The sequence below is a fragment of the Pinus tabuliformis genome, chromosome 7 (genome assembly GCF_031772625.1).
Source record: "Pinus tabuliformis cultivar Carrire ecotype Pingquan chromosome 7, CPIR1, whole genome shotgun sequence".
Classification (NCBI taxonomy): Eukaryota; Viridiplantae; Streptophyta; class Pinopsida; order Pinales; family Pinaceae; genus Pinus; species Pinus tabuliformis.
In genome coordinates, this window is record NC_142293.1 from 1,376,287,090 (window position 1) to 1,376,300,206 (window position 13,117).

General features: G+C 36.2%; 1 protein-coding gene across 7 annotated transcripts in view; it reads left to right on the forward strand.

The window, feature by feature from the left end:
- Positions 1-13,117, forward strand: part of LOC149252752 (C18orf8) — a 354,515-nt gene that overhangs the window by 283,552 nt on the left and 57,846 nt on the right. For all 7 annotated transcript variants that reach the window (XM_089459794.1, XM_089459792.1, XM_089459791.1 and 4 more), the window contains one exon: positions 12,273-12,452. In XM_089459794.1, coding sequence (XP_089315920.1) covers positions 12,273-12,452 — 180 coding nt within the window. The remainder of the gene's footprint in view (positions 1-12,272; positions 12,453-13,117) is intronic.

The following is a 13,117-nucleotide window of genomic DNA, read 5'->3' on the forward strand; positions in this document are numbered from 1 at the left end:
TCGATCTGCTAGATTATCGTTGTGTCGCAGAGCTGGGTGTTTTATGAGGGTCTGTATTAAATGGGTTTGTCCCTTAAGTTGTAATTTTGTAAAAGTCATGATGTAATGTGTCCTGAGGGTCGAGAAATGTTTTAAATCCCCTCATGAGTCCTAAGTCCTAGGTCCTAGGTGATGTTTCCGAAGGTTTAGTTCAGTGATCCATTTTAAAATGAATTAAAAAAATTTAAAAATGAATAAAAATAATAAAATAATGAAAAATAATAAAAAAAATTTAAAAAATCAAGCAAAAACCCTAACTAATAAAATAATAATATTTTAATGTTAATAAGTCGACGGATGAGATCAAGAGATGTCTTGATCTTCATCAACGGTCGAGATCATTTCTACATGGATCACTTGAACTAGCCGTTAGGATCATTTCCTTTATATAGGGTCTTAGGGGGTCATTTCAAATCATCTGATCTGTGAGTCTGTACTGAAAAGCTCTCTTGTAATCTGATTTTCTGGTTAATAAAAGAAGACTTTGGGGTTCAAATCGTGTTGGTGTTACTCTCTGGAATTGCTGTGAGATCTTTAATTTTCTGCATATTTCAGTTCTTCAGCCGTTAATCATATCCTTTTTTTTAGAGTAGTGTGAGCACAGGTATCTTGTTCACCTGCTAGGGTTTGAGGGCTGCTAGGGTTTCTGAAATAATGGCAGGTATCTCCATTATTTCCTGAGATCTAGCAGTTTTCTCTCTCTCTTTGCTGATGGTTGCTTGAGATGTGCAGGAAAGCATTTTTTGGAGGAAATTTTGTGGGCGTTCGGGGAAGTTCTCGGCTGAACCAGCCAACTCCCGCAAGCACTTTCTTGCAGAGCCCAGCTGATTTTAGCCCTGGGTTAATCATTAAGAGTTTTATTTCCTGTTTTACATGAGAGATTTTCTTTCTGCTTACAGTGAAGTTCAGAGTTTCTGATATATTGAAAATACTGCTGCTCTTATTGTTAAATCTGGCATTTCAGAGGCCAAATCTGTAAATTAAATCAGCTGTCTAGGGTTTTATTTTTTAATTTTTGATTTTTACAGGTTTCATTAGGGTTTTGTATTTTTGTGTTTTCAGATACAGGGTTTTCATCAAGAGCAATTTTGAGTCCGCTGTAGAAGAGCATTTCTGGAACCAGATCGTCAATATTTACATGAGATCAAAAACGGTGAAAAGCCTTCAGCAATCGAAGCCGTAGCATGCATCATTCCGAAACCGAAAACATACGTTGTGGTTTTCCTGGGCAAATCGCTTCATCCGCTGAGGCTTATCATTCCAGTTTCAAACACGCAGAGAATAAAGTCTGAAACAATACGCGTGAGATATCCTCGCTGCGTGAGCAGATCCTTTGAAAACGACGGTGCAAGGGTCGATGTATTTGACATGAAATAATATTGTGAATCCAGTTGTGAATCGGTTCAATCAGAAGCACGTCCTGGGGTTTTCTGAACCGCCATCAAAAGCTCCGCGTGATCAAACGACATCTGCCAGGTCGTGAATTTCACTTTTAACGCAGTCAATATTTCGAAGTTTCCTTGAAATCGAATCAATTTCTGGCTATACGCAAGTATACCCTCGGCCCAGGTAATAAATCGTCTACTTCTCTCATCGTATTTTGCGGAAGTTACTGCTCCATTTCACCATTTGAATTTGCGTTCCAGGTATATACGCTTTTCATTTTTGCTGCAGCGTGGAAAATCGTTGTGTCCATCCCTGCGTATTTTGCTTGCTCAGGTTCTCATTTTCGGTCTCACCGCACTGGCATATCTCTGTTCTGATTTTGTCGTAGTCTCCGCGTCTCAGCTTCATCGTTTCCGCCTTTCTTCATATGCATATCGTTTAGCTGTAGTGTAGGGTTTCGGTTCACCTTTCATTTCGTTTTGTTAGGGGCAGCGTAGATTTGTAAAATGGATTTTTTTTTTAATTTTGTTTTACATAGTTTGTCTTTCATTTTATGTTTGGTTGATTTTAGATTTAAATTCGTAGGTTTAGTTTAAGTTTATTTTATTACGTATTTAGACTTAGATTTTAGTTTTTTTTTTTTAAATAGTTTTATTTTATTTCATAAGAATAGTTTAGTTTAGATTTAAAATTTCAATTTTTTAATTTAACTTAGTTTAATTGTTAAACTTTAGTTTTATTTTAAATAGTTCTAGCTTTTAGGATTTTAAAGAGGGGCTTTTTTATTAAATTTTGTTTAATTTAGTTTAGTTTTAGTTTTAACTTAGATTTTTAATTTAGGATTTTAATAGTTTTGTTATAAAAAATTAAAAAAAAAAAAATGTTTTTGTTAGATTTTTTAATTTTAATTTAATTTTTTTAGTTTAGTGGGGGTCCAAAAAAATATAAAAATAAAAAATTAAAAAAAAAAAAAAAAAAAAAAATTTAAAAAATTTTCGAAAAAATTTTGCGGAAAATTTTCTTTGACAGATCCAGTTATTTTTCGGGAAATATCATGTTATGCTGAGATCTAAGCTTTCAAGTCGAGGTGCGAAATTGATATCTGGTTTATGATTCTCGTGGTGATTAAAAGCATTCATCTTTTCAAATTTTCAGTTGCTGGGTATCGTTTTGGTCATATGATTTAGCTGATGATGGATGGTTGCTATTCATGGTCCATGTTTCTATATCATTTGAAAAGTAATCATTTAAACATTAACTCCACAAGGCACTGGTCTGCAATTTATCAAATCTATCGAGCCCTTTTATCATCGTATCTCGTGTCTCCCAACCAACTGGTCGACAGTTGGTCTCATCACCTCACAGGGTCTACCCCCCTTAGCCGCGGGAGACAGGCTTAAACGGAGGGATCGGGGATCAGAGTGACAGCCCCCGGTCTGAGCGTTGTCGTGTCAATCCGCGCGACAACATTTTTGGCGCCGTTGCCGGGGATAGAGTTTTTTCTGTCCTGGGTGTTTCAACGACAATCATTCATCTTCTCATCTCTCATTTGAGCTGGCAGATTCAAATAATTTGGGCATCTTTTCATCACATATCAGCAGCATCTCTTCGGTTTTGTTTCTTGTTTGGGTGGCGACTCCATTTTTCTCATTTTTTCCCAGACAAGAAGCTTTCCTCATATCTGCTTGTGGTTACTTTTGGATCCTAGAATCAGATTTATTGTTCAAGTGGCGACTCCACTTCTTTCATCTTTTGATTTTCTTGAGCAAAGAGCTAGTTCTATCATCCATCTGATCCCTTATTGTTCATCATGGACTATTCATTTAAACCATGTCGTTTTACTCACCGTCTCCATGATCTTCCGGAGGAGGCCATTCCTGAATTACCTATTTTTTCAGATGGTGATCCAATCGCTGCTAATAGGCATCTAGACTTGTTTATTCGCATCATGATCATATATTGCAGATCCCCTCAGTTTAGTCATGGTGATATCAAAATGCGTCTATTTGTCCTTTCTTTAAAAGATGATGCTTTGAATTGGTTTAACAATTTTCCTAAGCATTCTTTTACTTCTTTAAATGACATTGTAAGTGCTTTTGAAGATAGATATTGTTATCCAAACAGCTTGCCTTCTGCCCCTAAAATTGTGCAACAGAATAAAAATAATTTGATAAGAGGTCCAGCTGAAAGATCCCAAGACGATTCATCATGTCAGAATGTGTCATCCACCGGAAATATTGCAGTTCATAATAGTGAAAAATCAGGGACAAATGACAATGAAAAAGAAGAGCAAAAGCAAATTATACAAGATCTAATGATGCTGGTAAGAAACATGGAAAGAAATCAAACTAGTCTTGTCAATGATGTTAAAGCTTTAGGCACCCACCTGGAAAAACGTAATAGGGAGTTGGAGGTCACGCAAAATCAGCATGCTAAGGAAATTGAGGCCATGAAAATTAAGTATGAAACAGAAATTAGAAGCATGCAAAACAAGATGTCAGTCTTAGAGGAAAATATGGTGACCATGAAAACTGATCATGATAGGGAAATTGACTCTATGACATTCAATCATAACAATCAGTTGGCTGACATGCGAGCGAATCATAAAGAAGAAATAAATTTCATGCAACATTGCTTGATGGACATAGAGAAAAAGAATGATAAAGTAATAAAACACATGCAAGAACACCATGCCATACAAATCAGTGCTATAAGGGATGAATGCTCTAGTCAGATGGATGCCATTAGAATACAAGTTCAAAAGATTCAACAATGGTCAGATGATAAAAACCATGAGCCTTCTCATTTGCCGCAACAAGTTCCATCTTACTATGAGGAGGTCATTATGTGGATAATTGAAGGTGATCCAGATAAGCCTAAAAACGATAAAAATCAGATGCAAGACACAAAAGGACTTAGCATGCATATCTTCATCTGATAGTTTCAAAACAGAAAGTTCCAGATCATCAGTAATTCATCCTGCCAGAAAGAAGAAGTGCAAGAGGAAGAAGATTAGACGAAGATTTGATGCATCAGACGGCCGTGAGCAGCTTGATTTTCGGATAGGAAGGAGTCCTACCATATGCAAAATTGGACATGGCACATCCGACAAGCAGCCGACAGATTTGCCTGAAAGCAGGCAAATGCTCAGTATGCACTATATTGAAAACATCTGATGCCGTAGGGCATCCTTTGTATCGTATTTCTGACCCTACTCCTTGTTTTTTCCGCATTTTCGTTTCGGTTTTAGATAGTTAATAAATGAAGAGCTTTTATCTTTATTGTGCTTAACGTATATGCTGATTTTTGGATGGACGCTACTTATTTTTGTGTTGTATGGATGCAGATTCTGGATTCTCACATTCCTGCAAGCAGCAACGTGTCCCCAAGTAGAGCCAGATGTTGACCTCTACTGGTCAACTACCCCTGCAGTGCACCCCGTTTTTCTTGACAGAAAGAAGCAGCACCTGATCAGCATGTCCGTGCCATCCTGCCATCATCAGCAGTTTGATCTTTTTGATTGTAAACCCAGTCTGCATGTATTAACTGTAAATAATCTTAGCAGACATGAGTCATGTATGTAGTTTGCCTAGGTGGACCTAACTTTCTGATGATAATCTACGTCCCGGAAGGTTTTTTGTCTCACCGATCCACGGATCGGCAGAGTTTTCCTTCAAACCTGACCCCAAAGCCGGGATTGATTTTGTCATTAGAATTTTAGGAGAATCCTAGTGTGTCGATCTGCTAGATTATCGTTGTGTCGCAGAGCTGGGTGTTTTATGAGGGTCTGTATTAAATGGGTTTGTCCCTTAAGATGTAATTTTGTAAAAGTCATGATGTAATGTGTCCTGAGGGTCGAGAAATGTTTTAAATCCCCTCATGAGTCCTAAGTCCTAGGTCCTAGGTGATGTTTCCGAAGGTTTAGTTCAGTGATCCATTTTAAAATGAATTAAAAAAAATTAAAAATGAATAAAAATAATAAAATAATGAAAAATAATAAAAAAAATTTAAAAAATCAAGCAAAAACCCTAACTAATAAAATAATAATATTTTAATGTTAATAAATCGACGGATGAGATCAAGAGATGTCTTGATCCTCATCAACGGTCGAGATCATTTCTACATGGATCACTTGAACTAGCCGTTAGGATCATTTCCTTTATATAGGGTCTTAGGGGGTCATTTCAAATCATCTGATCTGTGAGTCTGTACTGAAAAGCTCTCTTGTAATCTGATTTTCTGGTTAATAAAAGAAGACTTTGGGGTTCAAATCGTGTTGGTGTTACTCTCTGGAATTGCTGTGAGATCTTTAATTTTCTGCATATTTCAGTTCTTCAGCCGTTAATCATATCCTTTTTTTTAGAGTAGTGTGAGCACAGGTATCTTGTTCACCTACTAGGGTTTGAGGGCTGCTAGGGTTTCTGAAATAATGGCAGGTATCTCCATTATTTCCTGAGATCTAGCAGTTTTCTCTCTCTCTTTGCTGATGGTTGCTTGAGATGTGCAGGAAAGCATTTTTTGGAGGAAATTTTGTGGGCGTTCGGGGAAGTTCTCGGCTGAACCAGCCAACTCCCGCAAGCACTTTCTGTGCAGAGCCCAGCTGATTTTAGCCCTGGGTTAATCATTAAGAGTTTTATTTCCTGTTTTACATGAGAGATTTTCTTTCTGCTTACAGTGAAGTTCAGAGTTTCTGATATATTGAAAATACTGCTGCTCTTATTGTTAAATCTGGCATTTCAGAGGCCAAATCTGTAAATTAAATCAGCTGTCTAGGGTTTTATTTTTTAATTTTTGATTTTTACAGGTTTCATTAGGGTTTTGTATTTTTGTGTTTTCAGATACAGGGTTTTCATCAAGAGCAATTTTGAGTCAGCTGTAGAAGAGCATTTCTGGAACCAGATCGTCAATATTTACATGAGATCAAAAACGGTGAAAAGCCTTCAGCAATCGAAGCCGTAGCATGCATCATTCCGAAACCGAAAACATACGTTGTGGTTTTCCTGGGCAAATCGCTTCATCCGCTGAGGCTTATCATTCCAGTTTCAAACACGCAGAGAATAAAGTCTCTAAAACAATACGCGTGAGATATCCTCGCTGCGTGAGCAGATCCTTTGAAAACGACGGTGCAAGGGTCGATGTATTTGACATGAAATAATATTGTGAATCCAGTTGTGAATCGGTTCAATCAGAAGCACGTCCTGGGGTTTTCTGAGCCGCCATCAAAAGCTCCGCGTGATCGAACGACATCAGCCAGGTCGTGAATTTCACTTTTAACGCAGTCAATATTTCGAAGTTTCTTTGAAATCGAATCAATTTCTGGCTATACGCAGGTATACCCTCGGCCCAGGTAATAAAATCGACTGCCGTCTCTCATCGTATTTTCCGGAAGTTACTGCTCCATTTCACCATTTGAAATTGCGTTCCAGGTATATACGTTTTTCATTTTTGCTGTAGCGTGGAAAATCGTTGTGTCCATTACAAATCCCTGCGTTTTTTGCTTGCTCAGGTTCTCATTTTCGGTCTCACCGCATTGGCATATCTCTGTTTCGATTTTGTCGTAGTCTCCGCGTCTTAGCTTCATCGTTTCCGCCTTTCTTCATATGCATATCGTTTAGCTGTAGTGTAGGGTTTCGATTCACTGTTTAGCTTTCATTTCGTTTTGTTAGGGGCAGCGTAGATTTGTAAAATGGATTTTTTTTTTAATTTTGTTTTACATAGTTTGTCTTTCATTTTATGTTTGGTTGATTTTAGATTTAAATTCGTAGGTTTAGTTTAAGTTTATTTTATTACGTATTTAGACTTAGATTTTAGTTTTTTTTTTTTTTTTTTTTAAATAGTTTTATTTTATTTCATAAGAATAGTTTAGTTTAGATTTAAAATTTCAATTTTTTAATTTAACTTAGTTTAATTGTTAAACTTTAGTTTTATTTTAAATAGTTCTAGCTTTTAGGATTTTAAAGAGGGGCTTTTTTATTAAATTTTGTTTAATTTAGTTTAGTTTTAGTTTTAACTTAGATTTTTAATTTAGGATTTTAATAGTTTTGTTATAAAAAATTAAAAAAAAAAAAATGTTTTTGTTAGATTTTTTAATTTTAATTTAATTTTTTTAGTTTAGTGGGGGTCCAAAAAAATATAAAAATTAAAAATTAAAAAAAAAAAAAAAAAAAAAAAAATTTAAAAAATTTTCGAAAAAATTTTGCGGAAAATTTTCTTTGATAGATCCAGTTATTTTTCGGGAAATATCATGTTATGCTGAGATCTAAGCTTTCAAGTCGAGGTGCGAAATTGATATCTGGTTTATGATTCTCGTGGTGATTAAAAGCATTCATCTTTTCAAATTTTCAGTTGCTGGGTATCGTTTTGGTCATATGATTTAGCTGATGATGGATGGTTGCTATTCATGGTCCATGTTTCTATATCATTTGAAAAGTAATCATTTAAACATTAACTCCACAAGGCACTGGTCTGCAATTTATCAAATCTATCGAGCCCTTTTATCATCGTATCTCGTGTCTCCCAACCAACTGGTCGACAGTTGGTCTCATCACCTCACAGGGTCTACCCCCTTAGCCGCGGGAGACAGGCTTAAACGGAGGGATCGGGGATCAGAGTGACAGCCCCCGGTCTGAGCGTTGTCGTGTCAATCCGCGCGACAACACATACTAGGGCCTAGACTTGATCATTAAGCTACCCCACTCAAAAATTATTTGTTTCTTTCAAAAAACATTGCATGAAAAAACCCAAAAAAAGTTATAAAACTATGCTGTCCTGAGCCCCCACGATTTTTTCGTTAAAAATCGCGCTTTTTTCGAAAAAATCGCGATTTTTTGAAAAAAGCGCGATTTTTTCAGTAAAAATCGGCAAAAAAAGAGTAGGCGATTTTTTCGTATAAAAATCGCGATTTAAGCGGGAAGGGGAAAAAATCGCGATTTTCCGATAAAATCGCGATTTTATCGCGATTTTAACAACACTGGTTTTGCCACACGATTCTAACCTTGATCTTGGAGTCATACTTGTACATTTCAAGTGTAAACATTAATGAAACAACCTATCACCTAGAGCTCATAATGAGAGCTACAAAGATAAATACATTTTGATCATGAAACCCATGATTCAAGTTTACACAATGTTTTGCTAGATACTATTTACATCATTGACTTGTGTCATTTATGAAGAGCGAACCTAGTTACACTTTCTTCAACACTACCTTCAAGCTGTTAAGCTTTGAGTGAAGGTATTGGCTCTGATACCAATTGTTGGAAATACTGAGAGGAGGGGTGAATTGATATTTCTTTTCAATTATTACTTTTACCAGTTAGATCACTTATATTTAGAACACAAAATGAAAAAGAAGAATAAATTCTTTTATTAATTTCTTCTTTACAATAAATCAAGTACAATATATGTAGGGCTCCAACCCTAGATGAAGACACCGATCTTCAATATCTCAGACTCCAACCTGTATTTTCCAAGCACCGACTTGGACTTCCAAGGCTCCAACCTTGTCAATTTTGAGGCACCAACTTCAAGGGCTCCAACCCTATATCTGGTTCAGGTTTCGACCTGGTTTCTTGAGGACTCCGATCCTCTAGGGCTCCAACCCTATCCTCCAAGGCACCAACCTTGTCTTTTCGAGGCTCCAACCTCTTGGGCTCCAACCCTTACTTTACTTCATCAAGATGTATTTGGTTATACTTCACGGCTCCCAATGTCTTCTTCAACAAGCCTTGTCAATCTTCAACTATGCCTTCCCTTAGTCTCCACGTCATGTCATCAATGACAACCTTGTCTTCTTAGAAGGTATCGCCACTACTCTTCATGTCACCCAAACAAAATCTCCAAGGTTACCTCATTATGGCTTCAATGCATCATGGTCTTCAATGATCTCCACAAATCTTCAATATGTTGCTTCACAAAGTTCTCCAACTCTGCCCTATTCTGTTCTCAAGAGAAGACTTCAACAAGCTCTATTTGTCCAATCCCAATAAATCAACACTTCGACCACGACAACTACGACAATGTCGACCATGACAACTTCAACCATGACAAAATTCGACCACAGTAGCTTCAACCACGACAACTATGGCAGCTTCAACCACGGCAACTGCGGCAGCTTCAACTATGACAATTGCGACAACTTCGACCACGACAACTACGATAGCTTCAATTACGACCGCTGCGAGCACGACAACTACAACAACTTCAACCACGACAACTACAACAATTTCGACCACGACAACTACGACAACTTCGACCACGACAACTATGGCAACTTCTCTGCTCCTAGCTTGAACCTGTGGGAGACTATTTAACCCAAGAACAATTCCACAAACTTGTCTTCCTTGCTTTTCTAGGTTGTGGCTTCTTCTCTACCTCTTGTCTTGTCTCCACCAAAAAATCTGAGCTTGAATGGATGAATTTAGGTTTATATATATAGTGATTTCGTTTATATCTAAAGGGACACGTCTATTTGAAGTGAGGCCGACCTGTATGACTGAGTGTAGGTCAGCTCACTGCTAGGAATAATTTCCTTACCTTAAAAATTCAATATCTCACAAACTATTGGGAGTTTCGGGGCAAATAAAGGCTCGTTAGAAAGAGGAAAAAATCATGTTTAAGACGGTATAGGATCCATTTTGAAATGATGCCTCCAAGGTGTCCAAAATAATTTTTCTTTGTGACTGTCCTTAAATTTTATGCATAAAAAGTTTGGGACAGCGTGGCTTCTTCATTCTTTGGCTTCTTCATTGTTATCAATGTCATCATAGGATCATAGAGTCATTATGTAGGAGTGCAACATCCATGTAGCATGACGCATCAACAATGTTATCATATACTAGTGCAGACATAGTGCAACATCATTATGAGAACTCCAGAATAGTCTTCCAACCATCAAATGATCTCCAACCATGTTATCAAGACCTCATCAAGTGCCATCATCAATTGTGGTCATTCATCGAGAGTATGACATCATCAAATGTAGTCCTCCATATGCCATCAAGGGCTTCTAAATACTTGGCACTTAACACTTCTTAAGACTTCTTCATTAGTGAATTGACATATTAATTGATGACATTCTTATCAAACAAGAGTTATGACATCATCATCTGGAACCGGGTATCTATTGTCTTCAATTTTATCATCTCATTTTAGGGTTTCATGATATTCATTAGGCATCTCAAGAATATTTTCCATCTCGGCCAATGCCATATTGACATCAATGACAACATTGATTAACAGTGACAAAGTCATTTGTATTCACAAAGCATTTGTGTTTAATGATCATATCTTAAGTGTACAATTGTACCCACGTACAAACCCCAAGGTTTCGTGGGTTTTTTGTTGTTGTTTAATATGTGATTATTATAGATTTGGGTTTTAATTAATAAAAACATGTCTTTGCCCTGACCAGAATAATCGGCTGGTAAATTCCAAGTTTCTATCCAGTGGTGATTCATTATGTCATTAATGGAGGGATCTGTATGTTGAATTTGAATCAGGAAATGTTGCACCTTACTAACATAAAATGTTGTCTATATTTCTTAATTTTGTGAATCAATTAAATTTAGGTGGTTATAACAGTGTGATGAAGACACAAAATGGATGAGTGCGATTATAAATAGCGGGAGACTAAGTAAATATATTTAAAGAAAATTTTCATGAAACTTTTTTTGCCACTTGAAAGACCACACTGGTAAAGATGCATTCAATAAGCCATAAATAAGTTACTAGAAATCATTTTTAATAGTACCAATGAGTAGTTTAACACATGGAAATTGTAAAATATCCTTTATTTTGAGGTCGGATGGACTAAGAGCCATTACTGTTGGCCTTTTTTTGTTTTAAATGTCCTAAGAGACTATATAGGCATATGAGTGACCTAGGGATTGTTTATAGTTTTTGATAACGAGTTAACATCTTTAGAAATTGTTTTCCGTATACTTTTCTGACAAGGCTAAATTCATTTGATGTCAATACTCATGGAATAAGTTCAATTCTTTAAAAATTGTGATAGATATACTTTTCTGGCAAGGTTGGGTTCATATGATCTCCATACTTGTGTGGCCTTTTTGTACCTAATTAAATGTTATTGCCCATGTCCTTTGTGGTTTGACTTTTTGTGGGATTGAAATTTTGTGAATGCTCAATCTCTCCCTCACTTTTGTAACATATGACAAGTTTTGTATTCAGCCATAAAATTTACAAGGTATATGGAAGTGGAAATAAAAAGTTACATCCATCAATTTCTTGTGCTAATTTTTTCAAGGATTTCAGATGGTTAATATTAATAATACCCTGGGGACCTCTGTTAACACTTAAAACACAATTTGAGGTCAGTCAAAGAGGAAAATGGAACTGTAGAATATTAATCAATGATTTATTGGACAAAAGGTTCACCTAAAATTTTCCTTTGGTAGTACTGATTGCTTGAATGATGGAATTATATATGTGTGTTGATTAGAAAATTCTAAATACGTTAGATACAGTGGACTACTAAATGTTGTAGTACGAAGGACATGATAAATGTTTTCCATGCTTTAGTGGCCTTATTGTTAATGCTGTATATGGTGGTCAGATTTACTGGAATTATGTTTCTTGTACTTGGATTGATAGTGTTTGGATTCTCTGTTTATTTGTATTGCAGATGTTTGATGAACATCATTTTTAACATGCATATCAGCCCGTTGACCTTTTGGTTGTTAATGGACATGAAGATACTTCTTTCTAGCAATTAAATTCCAAGAAACTATTTGTTATTAAATTTGGAAAATTCAATTTTCTTTTTAATATGCATAGTACTGAATGCAACATTGCAACAGATATGAAATTTTGTGTTCTATGTGCAGATTGTGGAGCCATCAAAGGAGGTTGCAATGGAGCTTTTGGAAATTGGCTCTTCTCACATACCGACTCGTAAGCTGGGTATCGACATGTTGAGGCAACTCTCATGTCATAGCGAATATGTGTCATTGCTACTTCAAGATGGTCGCTTTATTGAAGCTTTACGATATGTTCGACGAAACAGAGTGAGATTTTGACCTTTATCTGAACTTGGGTGGATATGATTTGGTTTTTTCCTCTTTGTCACCCTCTTTCAATTATGTGACGAACTTCTTAATCTATAGGATATAGTGTTTTTTCTCCATCTAACTTCTCTTTGTTCCATTTTTCATATTATAATTTATTTGATATAGATAAATTAGTTTTATTAACTATAGTGCTAGTTAGTTACCTTTTCTTTGGCTTGAAGTTGAAAGTGGTGAGATTCTGTATTTGACAAGTGGATTATATAGTATGGTGTACGTTTCCTTTTTTAGCTCCCAACTTAAGGAGACATAGAGCAATGAATCATTTCACTAATTACTCCATCAATCACTCCACTAATTACGTCATCGATCACTCCAATGATTACTCGACTTTCCCATTTTGGACTCTGTGCACTCTTATAAATATCTAACGGCTTACAGGTTATAAAATGTGTACAATTGCAACTACCTGTCTCTTGCATCCTTCTTTACATTCTTGTGAATGAGTTCTTTTCTTTTGCTGGCTTTCACTCCATGGACATATCATTTTGGTGTTGGAGTGTTTGATTAGGCCTTAGAGTTCTGAAACTGTGGAGCTCCTCTTATTCTAAATTCCCATTCAAATTCTGTATTTTTGGTTCTACTAGGATTGTTATTAATTCTCA